Source organism: Haemaphysalis longicornis, unplaced genomic scaffold (assembly GCF_048455015.1).
Source record: "Haemaphysalis longicornis isolate Haplotype H1 unplaced genomic scaffold, Haemaphysalis longicornis Haplotype H1 scaffold_4, whole genome shotgun sequence".
Lineage (NCBI taxonomy): Eukaryota > Metazoa > Arthropoda > Arachnida > Ixodida > Ixodidae > Haemaphysalis > Haemaphysalis longicornis.
In genome coordinates this window covers 25,638,483-25,656,408 of record NW_027526361.1, presented here as the reverse complement: position 1 = coordinate 25,656,408, position 17,926 = coordinate 25,638,483, and the positions used below count along the sequence as shown (strand labels likewise).

The following is a 17,926-nucleotide window of genomic DNA, read 5'->3' as shown; positions in this document are numbered from 1 at the left end:
TCCCTAAAAAATCCACGTTGATTCTTCTGCTTCCACCTAAATCCACCTAAATCCATCTTGAGTCATCCTTATCACCCCAATTTATTTAATTTCGCCTCAACCCGGCCTTACAAATCTTTACTATCAATCCTTGATCAATCATCATTATGTTGTCATTACCCGTATTCACGTATCAATATGTATTCATAAATTAACACGCACCGGGCTAATTCTTGTACCACCGTTGGTAAGTTCCGCATTAGCGCAGCAGTAACGCACTTGGCTCTTACTCCGGGGACCGGGATTCAAGTACCACAGGAACCCAAATGTGTTTTTCATTGTTTTTACGGGGCGGCCATTTCGGTGCCATTCGTGCGGATGATGACAGCCACTTTTCGCGTTCGATGAGAAATATAATGCTTTCTATGAATACGGACTGCCTTGCCATACCTTTCAACCATACATTCCCCTAAATGTACCAGCCCCACAAGTTAGGGAGCACTTACGACAATGAGCACAAGTGGAAGTATGAGTTCCAATTTGTCGCGGAATTTTTTAGCGTACGAATGAACCATACAACTCATGCACCCACGGTAGACCCTGTCTTTTTGCCTCAGTTCCGTTTCTAAAGAAAAGCGATCGCTTCCAAAGCAAATGGCCAGAATTACGACATGATTCGTTGATAAAAATGTAGTAGTATTTTACGTATTGCATATGAGACCCTTCGAGACTCACGACATTGGAAGGGAAGATACAGGGAACAAAACCTGGTGAAGTTGGGAGCGCCACCCAACTGACTGCTGTCTGTAGAGGAGGAATTTCGTTAGGGTCGCAACTATCCCAATTTTGGAACGGGCATTTGCGCGGGCGTGCTCCTCAAAGCCACTGGTACTTAACTGCACGATCATGCCTTCAGCGCGTTCTTTTCTTTTTTTAGGCATAGTGAACGGCAGCTGATAACTAACATTTTTTTCTAAGACATGCGACAGATGCGTGAAGACCCAGAATCCGCAAGTGTTGCATGGCGAAGGTGGAAGTGCCAGTCGGCAAGTAGCAGATCCCATTGAGTTACTGTGTATGTTTTAAACACAGCTCACCAGCCGGGATGGAGAAGCATCACGGGCTAGGGTCGTACCGGGCAGACATTGCGCCCGCGTTTGGTGGCTGATTTTGCTCACCAGTAACCAAACGCGTCCTTAATAACCACTATCAGACTTACAAAAAGAGTGCACGTTCTGTGCCCTGCGGCTCCTCTCACTGTGCTATTAATTAGCCTTCTACGCATGTTGCGTGCGGATAAATAAAAGGAGTACGCGTGCGGCAGCAATTTCAGCCGTTTAAGGTTGTTTCACCGATGCGCGTAGAAAAAAAAAGAAGAAAACATTTACGTGCGCGAAATCTCGTGAAAATCATTAAGCGTGTGGTTGGGCGCCCTGAAGATTTGTGATGATTTAGCCCGAGATAAATTCGCCACCCCCCCTCCCCAAAGAAAAAAATCTATTGATGCCAACTATTGCCTCATTAGTTATAACACGTAAGGTTCTATTAAACGTGGGGATAAGCTCGGAACAGATATTCGTAAACATTAAGTTTTTCGACTTCGAAAGTAAAAGGGAGTAAGGGTGCACTCCGGCATAGATTAAATTCGGAAAAAGCAACGGGGAATATTTTGCAGGCCGACAGCCTGCATTCGCCAATGAACTGCTGGGCGGAATGCATGTAGTGTAACGTAGTAGAGAAAATAAACTAGAACGAAAAGGCAAAGCCGATTAATTAATGAAACATGGCGGGAGATGGCTGTGTCGTAAGAAAATGTTTTCTTTTTGTCAAAGCATGGTTCCAAAACAGGGACCGCACGTGCGAGCATGCAAACAGACAGAAAGGGGGGAAGACAAGTAATTGCAGTCCCTCCATATATGCCGTGATTTCTGAGTTTTTGTTTTAACCTTGACTCCATCAAAGGAATGTTTACCACCCGCTCACTGAGAAATCCCTGTTTAGTCTTCTCAAAATAAATGTCTAATTAAAAACAGGCGTCAATCGTCAGTGTTGTGTACCCACAGCGCGTCGCAGGGTTTTTGCTCTATTTGTTTAGCGTGTCGAGACTTCTCCCCTTAATGACACGGATGGTATTGTTGCAGAATCCCGGCTCTTACGCACAGAAGACAGGCATATAGAGGGAAAATTATGGTCCTCAATATCCAACTAAAAAAATCGTATTTCAGAAACCGTTCAACAAAGGTGTACATTTCCCATCCAAGCCAATTCGCGGTGCACTAAAATATCTTTTGTAGTAGTCAAAGTTTCGAGAAAGCTACTCTGTCTTTTCACTTCTGTCTAAGCCAACAAATAGCTGCAACATGTTTTGCTGACGCGAAACGTGTTATGGGACATCTCGGAGAAACGAGGAACAGGTTGGAGGTGGATGAGGGAGGAGGAGGAGGAGGAGGTGACTCACCTGCGGGCACGACGGAGAAGGCGCAGGGGTCCCGCTGTATGCCGACCGAGTTGGTCCCCCAGCAGAGCAGCGTGCCGTAGTCGTCATCCGAGCGCACGGCGAACGAGAGCGTGCTCCTCGAGCCGCTCACGGAGACGTCCTGCGGCGACAGGTCGCGCCTCCTGCCCGTTGTCGAGCTGTTGAAGACCCAGCGAAAGCTCGCCTCGGCCGGGTCCGCGTCCAGCTCGCAGCGCACGGACACCGTCTCCTGCTTCGACACTCCGTACACCCACTTCTGATGACCCTTGCACACGGGCGCGTCTGCAAGTAAGAACGAAAAGGAAAAGTGGGGGAGGAGCTCATCGAATCGCGGTACAGCGAAGCTGCGTGTGGCATTCGATTCAATGGTGTTAAGGCGTTGAAGTCCTTTTTCATCATTGAGCCATACACATTTGCTTCAGGAATTGCGTGCAATTTAAATCGGGGGTCGAGCCGCAAGCAGGAAAGCGTTCAATACTCCGCATAGATCACCGTTTCTTATCTCGGTCGAGAAATGACTCAATTTTCACACTTTCATTTCTCGCCCCCTATTTGTTGACGCAATGTTACACTGGGGTGCTTACCGCGCAGAACGTTGTAATCTCTGACATTTGTGCAGTGGTGCCATTGTGAGCTTACTGTGATCCCGCTTATCAAGTTAGTGTCGCGTTATATTATGCATTGCGGGTTTTGAATTGTTCAGTATTGTGTGATAACTTATAAGGATGTCCTGAATGTGATGGAGCCGTTTGAAGCTTGTTTCTGTTTACTCTTTACTAAAAAGAGCCCCTCTTTGTGGAATTTGTAGTGGTCTGGGTGAGATTAATCTTGTGCTTGCTCCCAGTTTATTCCTCTCCCTATGGATGACAGAGCCCCGAACCCACCTGGCCATGGTAGCTTCGCTGCCCCAAAGGATGCCTTTTGACTTTGCTCAATTGTACAGCGCGTGATTGCGCAGGTTGCACTTCCACCCACCGCATTTCGAACAGTGGTTAAAGCCTTGCGTTACTTATATGACGGGATCAATTCCCAGTTGTATGAGGCATTTTTGTTCTCAAGAAAAGAACGCCTGTTTGTCGACATCTTGTCACGCGTTAAGAAACTCCTGATCGACTGAATTAATATGTACCTAGCCACCCAAAACGGTGCCGGCAGAAACGTCGCCAGTAACATTATGATTACGCGAGCGGCCAAGCTCAAACTTTTTGCTTGGGCATATAACATATAACATATATTTATAACATATACCTAACATATGTTATATTCCGAAAATGTTTCGAATGTTCAGGACATCAAACGCCTAGAAATTAATCTTTTTTCTCTCTCAAATATGGAACTTTGCGATGTAGCTGCTGCTCTGGAAGTCCAGATTGAAGTCCCACTCTAGCCGAAGTCACTTTTCAAATGTCATGAGACATTTAGGGATCCTTCCTTAATGATCTCCCCACTTTTATCTCCTTTTACCGCACTACGGTGCATGCCATCTATGTTCCTATAAAAGCCGCACTGCCTCACTCTTGCATTGGCTTGAGTTTGGCTTCTTGGCAATAATTGCCTTAGTGTGGCAGAGCACACTTTATCGAAGCAACAAAAGCCCGTTCCCAGGCACGCCTCATGCGCGCGTTGCTTCGGTGGAGAAAACCCAAACTTCTATTCCCGCAGTTGCACTTTCATACCGCCGATTTGCTGTATTTGATTGCTTCATGCACAAAGTCGGTGCCTTTGTTCCGATTCAAGCGCCAGGCAAAGAAGCAAACGCGCTTGAGTGCTTGAGTTCAGGGGAGACAACTTTCTTACGAGAAGCGGGCAACGAAATGGCCTCATAAAGTCGGCTTAAACGTTGAGCTGCCGCTGACCTCGCAAGTTTCATATAATGGTTTATGATTTGTTGTGCTTGTGATTACTTTTACCAGCCTTTTCAAATTGTTTGACTGGACATCGACGGTGCTTGAAAGAATGCTTTTGTTTACCCCAAGGATTTTGCTTCCCCTGTTGCTATGGCGTTCGCTAAGATACCGGTATCATTCAATGAAAACATGAGGCGCAGCTAAAATGGGGTCGAAGGCTACATTTGAACTGTGGAACGCTCATGAATGACGACAAGATTAGAAGGTAAAATTATATAAGCTTTATTTTCATATCAGTAAGGTAAGCAAAAAGTCGAGCCCTTTGCGCACACTCGTGGCCAATGCAGTGGTACTAAGTCCGTGCGTCGCGCAACGCCTCAACTGTTCAGAGCTAAAATAACACACTTCATCTGCATCCCCCATTTAAAATCGCTCAACTGAGGCGATATTCACGTACTATCCATAAAAAATGGCAACTGTTTTTCTTGCACTGAGGGTAGTCTAGACATGTAATGGTTCATAACTGCAGTTACAGCTATGTGTTTGATTGTTGTTTTAAAGGAATTTTTCACGGACTAGCACTCCCCGCAGGCTTTTTTCGAGATGATGATTTGTGTTTATTGTAGCGCTTAACTTTTCCTGGAGGTGTAAAATTTCCCCCAAAAGCCAGTCATTCTATTTTGAGGCTTAAAGTAGAAAAAGTACGAGGCATAGTTCGTAGAACGTATGCAGGGCCTGTTACTCGTCAGCACAGCCGTGTCGTAGCGCGTGGTTGGCTACAGAGCAACTGCCGAACGAAGCACTCGTGCGTGAAGTAGGCGTCCCATAGGGACCCGGGACGCTTCAAGCCTGCGTTTAAATCCCCCGTCACCACGAGTAGGATGTCAGCATACACAGAGCCCCTGGGCGACACACCGGTCTTTGAGAGGTCCCAGGTGAGAAAGCACTTGGTATTTGCGACGCTTGTGTGCGGCGATATGAACACGCTCCATTTCGCAACACAATATACGTGTGTTTCTACCGCACACTCATACACACCGTCGAACCTGTGCTCGCCTTGTGGGTTCTTGTGCCACTCACTGCACAGCTGTTTGATTTAATGCGAACCATATGTGACCAATAAGTGGGAAAGGGGGGGGGGGTGTGCTACGAAGATGAGAAGTTAAAGATAAGTAGAGAGAGAAAAGTATGCAGAAACATAACCACACACAGGAACTGATACGCAGAAAACCCAGATTGTATGGGCAGTGCACCTACCGCGAGTAAAGACAAAGTAAGTAATTAAAATACTCCCAGTTGTTTGAGCCCGGTGTACGGCAAAAAGTGGTGGTACTAAAATGCCCAATTTTTCTTCGCTAAAGGTGCATGCTTCGCGGGTACGAAGACTTAACCAAACACTCCGTGGTTAGGCTAAATCTGATTTTGATTTTTCTGTGCTCTGCACATGTGCGAACTTTTTGTTTTATTCATTTTTGTTGAGGTGGTAACAACATGGTGAGCATTAAGCAGCAGCCAGAAAAGTTTGTAGTGAAGTAAATTACGCTTCACAAGCGGTTCTTTGTTCTCCGTGCTTCTTTTTGTTAGCTCCAGGGAAGTTTTTTAAGAGCAATTAGGCTTCTTGGGCTCGAGTTGCACATTTCGCTGCAGTATTACAAGAAAGGTTAGAAAAAAGGGAGAGAACAACCGATAACATGGTTTCTCGCGCTCGGAAGGTACTCTCGGGTAATTAATTGTATTACTTTCGATGGTGACAGTGGGTCAGAAAACAAATAACTACGATGCAGTTTTTATCGCTACGTCTTCTGGGTAACGAGCCTAGACTTAAAAGGAAAAAAAAAAAACGCAAGGTGCTAGAAATACCGGGGCAAAGGAAGACCCGAAACGACAAATACGGGCGCCCGTATTTGTCCTTTGGGGTCTTCCTTTGCCCCCATCTTTTAGCGCCTTACGTTTTTTCACTTTAAATCATGGGCTAACTAGCTCAGCAAAAAGCTTTGTTAGAGCCCACAGTGCTTGTAAAAACACTTCTAAGTGCGAATGCACTTCTTAAGAGAGCTTGAATCGTCCGCCGCCGTCGTCCGCATAGCAACAGCTGCGGGCGCGCGCGCTCCTCGTCTTCCCTAGCAACGGGGGGAGATGGGCGCGCGCTACTCTCCTCCTCCTCTCTCCGCTCAGTGACTGCGGGTGTTGGGCGCCTCCTCTCCACTTCGGGCGGGAGAGCTCTCGCTCGCGTAGCGGGCGCTCCGCATTCCGACGCGTGAGGGCGCTCGTGTAGCCCTCGCCGTAACGGCGGGCGCTACTCTCCTCCTCCTCTCTGCGCTCAGTGACTGCGGGTGTTGGCAACACCTTTTCTAGATGGTGTTGGTGTTGGGCGCCTCCTCTCCACTTCGGGCGGGAGAGCTCTCGCTCGCGTAGCAACCATGCATTCGCACTTACACACTCTCCCCCTCGGGGAAGTGCGAGGGAATTTTTTTTATTGTTATAACACACTGAGCTGAGTCTTCGGGTGTGATGAAGTTATGCTTGACCGGATGGAGTCAGCGAACCGGTAATACAGGAAATACCAGAATAATAAAAAAAATACAACCCTCGAAATTACTTGTGACGAAGTTAGATCGATTCTTTAAGGGAAAAAAAAAGAATTAAAGTGGTACTGCCATTTATTGTCTTGTGTTTTTTCCCGTAACCTTACCACGCAAGTGACGCTATAAAATATATGTGTGCTTGGTGCAGCATAACTGTGTGCACTGGGTGATAACGAGATGTCTGAAATGCACAGGATATTTTATGCCTAGCGCTGGTCTCTACCTTGCCGTGCTTTGATTTCGGCCTTTATATCTTTTTTTTTTTTGCAATAACAACATCAGTGTGGCACAGCAGGCTTTGAAGGAGGTATATAAAAACCAGGGCCCAATGTGGCGGCAGCTCTGATAGCTGAATTGGCAGCAGCCGCGTTGAAATTAAAGCATGGCGACGATTACGAAAATAAGCAAAAAACATTAACGACGGAATTGAGCTGACGCTTACAAAGGAACCTGCGGGAGCATCGTGCTGAAAAAGAGATAAAGCGAGCCGAGTTGCTGGGACAAGAAAATCGAGAAAAGTACCAAAAAATCGTGTAGTTTGAACGTTTTATATTTAGAACGCGCAGCTCTGATGCATTGAATGTGGGGAAAAATCAACAAAGTATGCTTTGTGAAGCAAAAGCGTACTTACTCTCGTGCACGAAAAGGGCTTCGAATTTCGCCTCATTCGCTCGTCATTTACGGAGCTCAGCGTGTAGAATATTGATTAACATTCAGTGCTACCGCTCGAAAACTCGTCTGTGAAGTACGGAAATTTGGCACGGCACAGGACCGGAAAGTACGTAAATAAAACTTCGGAGAGCAGGGAATTGAAAGAGAGCACCAAAATATAAAGAGGAAAGCAGGTACGAAATCACTATTTCGGGGAGTCACGCCACTTGTTTTAATGTGTTTTAAAGCAAAGTGTGGAGTAATAGACTTGAAAGTATGTCGCATGAAGGTGAAGGGTTTTGTTTCTAAAGCCCCCTTTAGGATGAACATTTTGTGCAGCACAAGTTGCGCCGGAATCCGTGCTTGGAAAGGAACTAATTGCGGTTTTAACTTCATTCACTGCTGAAGCAAACTACTGTACTGATGAAGAAAGTGCTCCCCAATCGTCTTGTGTAAACTTCGTCAGCACACTGCTCTGGCGCGAGCAATATATAGAGTTAAATCCTAATTAACAGTGAAGACCAAGTTTCTGACTAGTCGGGCGTATACTCACAGTGAAGACCAAGTTTCTGACTAGTCGGGCGTATGCTCAATCTTATATGTTGAGAACAAATAAAGGAAGGTTATTAAAGGGTCAGTAAGTGCGCGAAATATTTGCATACATGTGGACATTTTCAATAGAGGCTGTTCTGGTTGGGGAAAGCTTAGCGGAAAATAAAAATAAATACTCCAACCAAAGATGATGACGATGATTGTTGCTTTGTCGTGGCGCAAAGCCAACCAGTGCAAAGAGAGCCAATAAAATGGTTAATATGCCAACACTAAAGTGAATAATAAAGAGTTAAAATAAAATCAATAAAAAGCGATGGAGATGGCTGGAGTAGAGGGCCAGGTTATGATTATGAATGATATGAAAGAAGGTGCGAAAATTGAATCTCTGCCAAAAATGTAAAGACACGTCTAACAGAAACCGTGGGATCGTCGGCCAAGAAATATGATGGGCACAATGGAACGTTATATCTGTACAGCTCTGGAAAGTGTTTATGTCGCGTTGTGTCGAGTGCTTTGCATCGAGTGGGGATTTGTATTACGGATAGACCCTCTCCGCACCTGCTGCCCAATGGTCTTGAACCAGTGAGAAGGTGCGAGTGTGTTACATGTGTGCGGCCTATCAGTAACTTTCCTAACGCAACTTCCGTGTGTCTGTTCTCTGAGTCAGTTGCGTCTCGTCCTAACTGTGGTTTTACTATGTATAGTTTGTTGTCTATTTGTTGACATCAGTCTGCTTGCCATGTTTTACGAAGGTGTTGTCTGACGAGTTGTTGATGTAGGCCGATGTAGGTCGATGTAGGTTACTGTTGTTATGTCTACTGTATGCATGCGTGCAGCAGCAGCGACCGTTTGATCTGCGGTCTAATACACGGAAATCCCAGAGTGGCTCAGAACCCAGCATATGGTTATTTACAGATTTTCGGACATAATAACCTTAAACACAAGGATCATTGCATGGATTTTAGAACACTTTCTCGTGCACAAAGTGATTTAAAACAATTAGGGTGCCACGCAATTCTGCCGTGAAAATACTGCTATGGAAGCTCATCGTTTTACGGACGTGACAGTTCGGTTCCTTCGGAGCACAAGACATCACTAGTAGTCTTAGACACGTCACTGTAAAACGATTAACACAGGTGCTTATCCTACAGAAACCAGAAATGCTGATAATTTCAATTCTTGGTGACCTGTTTTTGCCAAATTGCGTAAAACACAGGTCGCACGTCACCCGGAGGAGAGGCCATGGTGGAAAAAAACAAATGAAGAGTGTCTTGTGAATGTCTGAAAAGGGGACCTGTAGTCTGGAGCTACGAAGCAGCTTGTATAACTGTGAGAGGAAAGGGCACAGAAATAGATGGACGATTTAAAAAGAATTACTGCGAAGATGTATTGTTAATGGTCGAATTAAAAGGATGGTGAGTCATAGCCGTAATGTTTGAGGCATACAGCAGGTCTATGTACATCCTCTGGTGGTGTAGGTACTATTTATCGCACTCTTCTTAAAGAAAAGGCTCTGGACTGGGCTAGTGCGCAAAACTCCACAAAGCCCCATATGCGGCACTCGGTCGAACAGTTCTCGTGCCGTTTCTGTTAGAGGCCCAGACACGACTATACCATAGTCCAACCGCGACCGTACCAGAGCTTATAAAGACGCAGAAGTTGTTTGACTGCCCCATCGGGTTTGCGCGAAAGGACCTTGAGAATGTTTAGTGCTTTCCAGCATTTTTGATTTTAAGCAGTTTTAGGTACGGAATGAATGTCAGTTTGTAGCTTGTTGGTCCAAGTCGAGGCGTAAGGATTTGAATGTGAAACCTCTGAGAAAATTTAAGTTCGTAGCCCACAGCGCCATGTGACACATGGGCGACCACTGCCACGACAAAAAGAGCACTCGCCGAGAGAAAAAGCGGGAAGGGGTCATTTACAAAACTTCTTTCGCGCAATCTCCTTCCCCCATTTACAAAGGCAAAGCGTGAAATTTCCCGGGACGACTCCGACAGTCCGAACCCGAGGCCCGGAAGTCGGGTGTACAGTGCAGAGCTTTAGCCGTACACACCTAAAGGGAGGACCACCTCCTCTGATTTGGAAGGGCGCATGTGATTGACATATAGATGAATTACGCGACAAAGATCCTCCAGGGGAAAACGCAGGTACAAGCGGGTACGAGAAAGTAGTCAAGGGCTCGACAAAAGTTCGTCTGCTCATGCATTACTGTTTTTTTTTTCTTTTTGGTGGGAGTGGGGGGGTGTACAGGAAACTTGAACATATCGCTACGCGGGCTACCTCACTTCTCGCCCACGCCCTCCGGAGCCTTGCGACGAGAAATAAGTAAGAAAAAATTCCCGTCTCAATATGACTCTTCTTAGTCAATATTTGTCAACTTTAACGAAGGAGCCGAGGAGGCTTCGAAGCGTCGGGAACGCTTTCGATAAAGGCTTTTGTTACAGTAACTATTTCATTTTCATCTAAATATTTACTTCTATTAATACGCGGCAGACACCTTCATCAAAGTTACTTGCCATCATTTCATTTCGAGCTTTCAGGAGTAGTGTCTGCTGCAGGACAATGACAGGTCGTCATTACTTTTTGCCGTGTGGCACTATCACATACACATACGTGCCATTTTGAAGCAAGCAAACACATCAAGTATGCAGTTGCTGTTACTAGTATTTTTTACTGCTAAGAATTGGTGTCCCAGGTGAACCTTCTTTTGTCACTTTTCTCCCACGACGCAAATTTATTGCTTCCGCGAGACTCGGCAAGATTTAAACGGAACGTGCTGGCCAAATTAAAGTTTAAGTGCACTGGAAAAGGTATGATGCATCTAAGGCGTTTCGGTTGACCCACTTACCGTGCGCGCTTAGAAAAAGAAGCTACTGAAGGCGAAAGTGCGGTTTAAGGGACCAAAAAGGCAGTATATGCGTGCACTAACTTTTTTTAGTTTTCCGTTTTTGCTACCATTTTAGGTGTATGTATTCTGTATTCATTGTACCCTCTTCTCTAAAGCATCCAGGCCTTAAACGTACAATAAAATAAAGAAAAGAAAGAAACAAAGAAAATCAGAAAAAAGAAAGAAACAAAGAAGGAAAGGAAGAAAGAAAGAAAGAAACCGCCTGCGTTGACAAGAACCTCATACAAAAAACAACTAGAGAAAAAAAGATAGTAAGCAACAGAAACCTTGCGGGGCACTTGCCCTCGCTCTTATTCCTGAGTGCTCTCGGTTATAATTTCGCCGACAAAGTGGTCCATCCGCATTCCCTTACGATACTGCTACGGCAGATAAAAGAAATAGCTTACGCGACGTCACATCCCGTGGTCTTAAACAGCGCTTCAAAAAATTAGGATACACTTTGTTACTTTCAGAAAAATTGACTGGGAGTGCCCCTACGAAAACTATAGATCAAATTGAAGTTAAACGAGAAAGTAGTCCCGTTTTTTGTCCACTGCCAACACTGTACTCGAACACAGCTGCAGGCGACGTCACATTCGATAGCTGGTAAACAAAGCTGCTTTAACTAAAAATATCAGACAGCTCTCCTGCGTAATCTCATTACTTAGTTTGTATCGTTCGCACGAATCTTTACATGCGTTGTTGTAATAAAAATGTTGGAGAAGACGCGCCTCTATAACGACTCTATACGTGCCTACAACGACGCGTATTGAAATTGCACGACCGATTTCGTTCAAAGCAAAGCGATATATACTACGCCACTGCACAAAAGCCTTGGAGGATAAAATGTGGGTCACAAATATATACAAAAGTGCGCTTTCGCACAGCCCCTAATAAGCACCGCTTTCATCTAAAAAAAATCGCTTCATGGACTGTTTCCAGAACGATGCCTTATTTCAATCAAGAACGCTAGGGAATGTAGGCGCGTTAGGAAATACGAAACAAAAATTCTGCTGCACACCGCCATTTCGTGCGGTTCTAAAGCGGACGGCACCATTAAACACCGAGGCAATGATCAATTCATGCGTGCTGGGGAACAGGCGTCCGTAGTGCCCGCGAAAGAAACGGCAGCGAGCCGCTTTTTGGGAACGCCTCCAGTAAAAGCGTACGCTGCGTGCAATCTTGATCATATTCTTCGTTTCGCCTTGACGTTGAAAACAAAAGAATGGATGAGAGAGATGATTCGTGCTGCAACGTGCTCGACTGCAGTGCCGGGCTGTAGTACAATGCCACGTTCATTGAACACTTTATTTTCCGGTCTTTTCTTCTCTCAAAAACAATAAACCGTGGACGTAAAACGTTAGAGCACGGTTGCTAGTACCCGCCACTTCCGTAGAGGACATTTACCGAAATAAATTCTAAAAAATGACAACGTGAAGAAAAGGTAAAGTTTGTAAAAGCGCCGAGAAGTAACATACGTAAAAAAAAAAAAAGAAAGCATCCCAATAAGCTCGTAAAAAGACAAAGCAAACCATATGATGTTATCGAGGATACTTCCCGCTTCGGGAAACGACACGCGTGGTACAGGACGGGATCAGGAAGAGACGGAAAAAGAAGCGCAAGAGGAAAGAGTGAGGGAAAGCGGGAAAAATAGCCGGGTGAACGAGAGAAGAAGCCTCGAAGGAGATCGGTGCGCGTGCACCGCCGAAGGCCGCCGCCGCGACGGCCGCGGGCACGGAGAGTCCGGGGCTCTCAATCGGCGGGAGGCGGCATATTTCCTTGTTTGGGTCCCAGCGGGAGACTGGGCGACGTTGCATCGCCGGACGCACCAGCGCTGACGAAGGAAGCCGCGCCTCGTATAACGGAGCACGAAGGCGCACTTGGGCTACCGCCTAGGCTGTGCATTTCGCGCTGCCGTTATCAAAGATTGAAGCAGCGGCGGGGAGGTGCAGCGTCCCAATAGCCCGTCCACTATACCTAGATCCCCTTCGCTTCCCTCCGCTTCCCTTTTTCTGTCCCACTCACCCGCCCTACCCCTGCCTCTTTCTTGCCTTTCTTGTCTCCGTCCCCTTCCAGCTCTTCCCCACTCTCTCCTCCTCCTCGTACCGTAGCTTGAGACGCGCGAAGCTCTACACACGCGCATTTCTGTTTTACCTTCTTTGATCTTCTTCTCCCGACCTCCCCGCTCCCTTGCCCGTCCACATCGCCTTCTCTTGCTCCCCATCTTCCCTTAGGGGTGTGACGCAAACCGTTAACTTTTACTGCGCCATAAAATCGCCATAACCTCCATCTCTCCCGGAAGAAAGGCGACGCTTGTCGAAGGCTGGTCGAGGCCAGTTTGTTTCTCCCTCCTTCAGCATTATTTCTCTCGATCGTCCATTCTCTCTCTTCCTCCGCCGCCCGTTCCTTTTTCACCACCGCCGGAGGCTCCTCTTCCGGCGCCATTCTGCTATTGTTACTCTTTTCGGCAAGGACGCCGATGACGGCGTGCTCCGGCTCGTCTCCGTTATGGAACAAGGAAACCGAGGGCGAAGGAAAAAAGCGACGCGATGCAGCACAGCGTGGAGGACATTGGCTTTGAAGAAAGAAAACAGAAAAAAAAAGAAAACCTAGAGAGGGGAGGAACGGCGTGCCTGCCGTTGCCCCTGTTCTCTGAGCAGCCAAAGAAAAACGAGAGTGAAAGAAACACAACAAGACGCCGCTGAGGCTGCACGCCAGGATTGGAAGCGATGAGGAGCGCGAGGGCGGCGGAGGAGCGTCCCCCCCGCTCCTTAGAACAGAGACAGGAAATTTGAATGGCAAATCTGTTGAAAAATGACGCGGCAAGTGGCCCGGCTCGCTCTTCTCTGGTCCGTCGAGCCTCGCGGCGTATATACGCCGGTGCAAGTTGTCGTTATGGACAGTTTTGTCTGTTTTCTGCCGCGTTAGTCCGGTGCAGCTTCTGCAAGTGCCACGCTCCGCCGCCGCCGCTGCTTGCGCCGCTGCCGCCAGTTGGGGCGCGCACTTCCGTTCCGGGAGTGTTCCCAGCGCATGCATACAAAGCGAGGAGGCTTGAGAGACGCCGAGCCCCAAAAGCGCTTTCAATAAACTGCGAGCACGACTATGAGCTGTCACGGGCTCCTTCATCACGGTAGGGAGGGAGGCATTTAAATTGCGTGTACGTCTGGGCCAAGAGAAAGGGCTGGCTCGTTGTAGCGGTGGCTGGGATAATAGATGGAACGGCAGTTTGTTGACAAAACGCTTGACGCCTGGCGCTTTGGTAGTCGCATACTGCCCGGACACTAGACTGTTTTGAGTAGGCTGGGTCTTTGCGGGGCTCATAAAGAGTGGAACACTGGGAATAAGCGAGAGTGTTTCACGACAATGTGAATTTTAGGGCCTTTAAGAGAGGTTCGTGGTACTAAATTAAAAAAAAAAAGACATTGGGCGAATATCTTTTCGCAGCTCTAGCGAACCTAGCATAGGCCATGTTATAATTAAAAAGGTAAGTAAGGCTACCGGTGCACGAGAAACATTTTTTTCTGTAGTGGTTAAGATATTTTTATCTATTTTTACTCGGTTCAGGCTTCGAGTAAGCTGGACACTATATCACTTTTAGAACTCGCTTTAGCGATCGCCCAAGACAGGAGTCAGTTCTCCTGTCATGACGCCACGGATGTGTGGTGGCGCTGTGGTCCGTAGGGACTGTCTTCAAAATAGCGGAGCGTGGGAATCTCGGCGACGAATTTATACGCTTTTAACCACTTGTGTGCAAGAACGAGGTAGGTCTGCACGAGGTAGGTACCGTTCCTTTTTGCGTGTCAACCTCAAGAAGACACTGCGAAGAGGGCAGAGGCGTCGCACTCACACTTGACGCGCAGGTAGAGGTCGCTGCTGACCCCTCGGCCCTCCTTGTTGGTGGCGGCGCAGGCGTACCTCCCGCGCTGCGCCCTCTGCACCCTCTGGAGAACGAGGCTCTGGGTGCTGACGATGACCCCGGCCGACGCGTTCGAGGGCAGCTCGCGGCCGTCGAACAGCCAGCTCACGTCGGTCGTGTACGGGTTGGCCACGATCTTGCAGTCCAGGTACACGTCGCGCCCTTCCTGGATCTCGGAGTCCCTCAGCTTGCCGCCCAGCTGCAGCGTCACCATCGGCGTGTCTGCGCAGAAAGAGGATCAGGCCCGGGGCTAGAGCAGGGCACAGCTCTCTTCTGTCTGGGGCCCAAGGGCCTAGTGCGACCATGCATGCACGGCGAAGTGGCCGCGTCCACTTCCAAAACCAGTCTAAAGCGCCACGGAAACACCCTAACTTCCAGAAATAATGCACAAATACATCATACGTCATACATCAAGTTAGCGCTTAAGAAATCTTGCTAAACAATGCTAAGAAATCAACACTGTTGTGATTCCAACCAGCACCACAGACAAACCTGACATGCTGCCACGGAGTTCGTCAACGGCATTCCTTTGTCAGAAGATCGAAGGAATGTGGATATGTTTAAAGCATGCCTCTAGACGGCGCACTGTATTAATACTTTGGCCTTAGACAAAATAGACTGAAGTACCGCGGGAAGCAGGGCTAGTTGAAATCGGTCCATATTTAGAATTACGCACAAACAACGTGGACAGAAAAGCAATGCACACGTAACGCCTATTCGTTTTCTCTCATCGACAAAGTTTCCTTGCTCTGTCTCGTTTTTTTTTCTTTTGCGTGGGCCGCAGCTACAGATATGAACAAAATAGATGCATGCCAGGGGAAGGTATTTATATGCTGAGCCCGCTATATAGTTTGTTGTTGATGCTTTCAAACATATTAGGTGTCCCGTCAGAACTATTAATAGCACGTTAAATGTCCCCCGGGAAAACTGCGCACCCCGTAAAATCGTCCTTGACTTGGTGGGTTGGGCACAGCTTGCCGACCCCCAAGCGCATTTAGCCTGAGGAAGAATTCTGAATTTAGCTTATTTCACGTCTATTTCTATGTGCCCGCTTCAAGCGAACCCTAATTGATTGAGAGCAGATGGCACGCCTGTCATGAAAGACAAGCAAGGCAGACTGTGCAGGCGTGCCGTACTATATAAGGAAAATAGGGGATAAATGTGTCTGCCACACATCGCTTTGTTCACGTGGAAACGAGGGAGCATGTTTGGCTCTTGTTTAGAATGTGACAATAGGTAGTTTAAATATATACTTTAACATTTTTTGCAGAATAAACTCGGTTGTAAGTAAGAGCTCGTTTCGTTCGTTCTTATATATGCTCTGTGTCAATTTCTTTATCTCGATTATAATAGAAACGCAGCGCTACGTCCCGTCGTTTGCGTACTTTATTTTGTCCAGCTTTTTTTAGCTTTCGTACAAGTCCGAGCCTTCATGAACTCTTCCAGATACCCCATTTAACTTCTTCGGCCGTGGCAGCCGCTTTTTTGATGGAGGCGAAAAACAAAAACGCCCATGCGTACGAGATTTCGGCGCACGTAAAAGATCCCCAGGTGGTCAAAATTAATCCAGAACCCTCCACTACGGCGCGCCTTATCGCTACCATTACGTCGGCGCGTAAAACCCTGCAATAAATCAAATCAATCAATCAATTTTACTTCTTAAGGCTTGTAAAGAAGGATTTTTAGCCTGGAAAGATGCAGAGCGTCACAAAGGGGCTGAGAAAGCGCTCTTCAGTCTTTGGCCTTTGCTTCGCGCTTTGAAAAGCGGTGAAAACTACGCTGCCAGCAGCTGAAGGCGGTGCTTTCTGACGAGCCGCACGTCGCAACTACTCGCCGGAGAAGCGCAAGTAAAACCTAGATTAATGGAAATCGATAAAACGTAACTACTACCGGTCAAACAGAACCAACGGCTGGCATTTTGCTGGTTTTGTGTTAAGGCAACGCAAAAGAATCTCGTTCGTTTGAAATCAAACATGACTGTAACTTGAGCGCACAAAGAACGAGGACTGAACGAAAACGACACGAAGACCACTCTTTTTCGTTCAGTCCTCGTTTTTTTGTGCGCTCAAGTTACAGTCATGAATTGTCATCAACTAGCCCGCGTTTCAGTGTTACTGAACTCAGACTTTCCGACCACCGCGTGAATAAAACTGCAAAGACACGAGAGACCGTAATTAGTTCTGCAATCGCAGCGCCATCACAGTATGCATCACTCCCCGCTTATCAACTACGGACATCTTGGGGTTTTCCGCACACTCCTCATACTATACCCATGCAGGAAAAGACCACTGTTGTAGCCTGGAGACCACCGAGACTGATCCCCGGGTGACGCCATATTAAATATGATAGTTTCCCCGGTCCCAGAATAGAGAATCGTGTTCACAGATTTTGGAGTACATAGGCTTCGTGCATGAAGTTCACAAGTTTTGTTGAAGCGGTCCATGCAACCAGCTATGTAGGTCTTTGCAGGAAGAACCAGGCCTACAAATGCCGAAGAGTGTCTTGGAAGAAGAAAAAAGGTTCCGGAAGAAGAAAATAAAACGGTTATGGGGCCTAAAACAAGCATTTATACACCCCGCACGAGAAGTAGAGACGTTTTTCACGGGCCAATCAATCGCAGTTCCCACTGTATTTTACCTTATAATTTACCGTTCACTTACTTATTGGGCCCGAGGCGGAAGAAGTACGTGGACTAATGACATTTATTTTTTTAAACAAAGCTTATGTGGCTACGGTGCCATGCACTTTTGTTGTCCGTCAACGTAAACTCACGAGGCTACACAAGACTTTGTAGCACCAAATTTTCCATCGCGCGAGGCGTTCAAAAACGAACGCCGTAAAAAAACGAACCTCACGTTTCAAAGGACTTATGGTTTCGATGGTGACTGCGACGCTATTGGTGGTGAGCGCGACCACGGGCGGCGCTGCGAAGCGCGCCTCCGTGACGACTCTCGCAGTTGTCGTCTGCTTCACTCGGGCTCGCTCTCCCTGCTGTTTCTTTGCGCTCGGATGACGTCTGATGCTTCTCCGCAC

At 47.1% G+C, this 17,926-nt stretch overlaps 1 protein-coding gene across 3 annotated transcripts in view; it reads right to left on the bottom strand.

The window, feature by feature from the left end:
- Positions 1-17,926, bottom strand: part of LOC144178378 (protein turtle-like) — a 329,175-nt gene that overhangs the window by 40,385 nt on the left and 270,864 nt on the right. For all 3 annotated transcript variants that reach the window (XM_077706171.1, XM_077706169.1, XM_077706170.1), the window contains exons 6-7: positions 14,825-15,115; positions 2,438-2,737 (exon numbers count right to left, since the gene is read on the bottom strand). In XM_077706171.1, the coding sequence (XP_077562297.1) occupies positions 2,438-2,737; positions 14,825-15,115 (591 nt within the window). The remainder of the gene's footprint in view (positions 1-2,437; positions 2,738-14,824; positions 15,116-17,926) is intronic.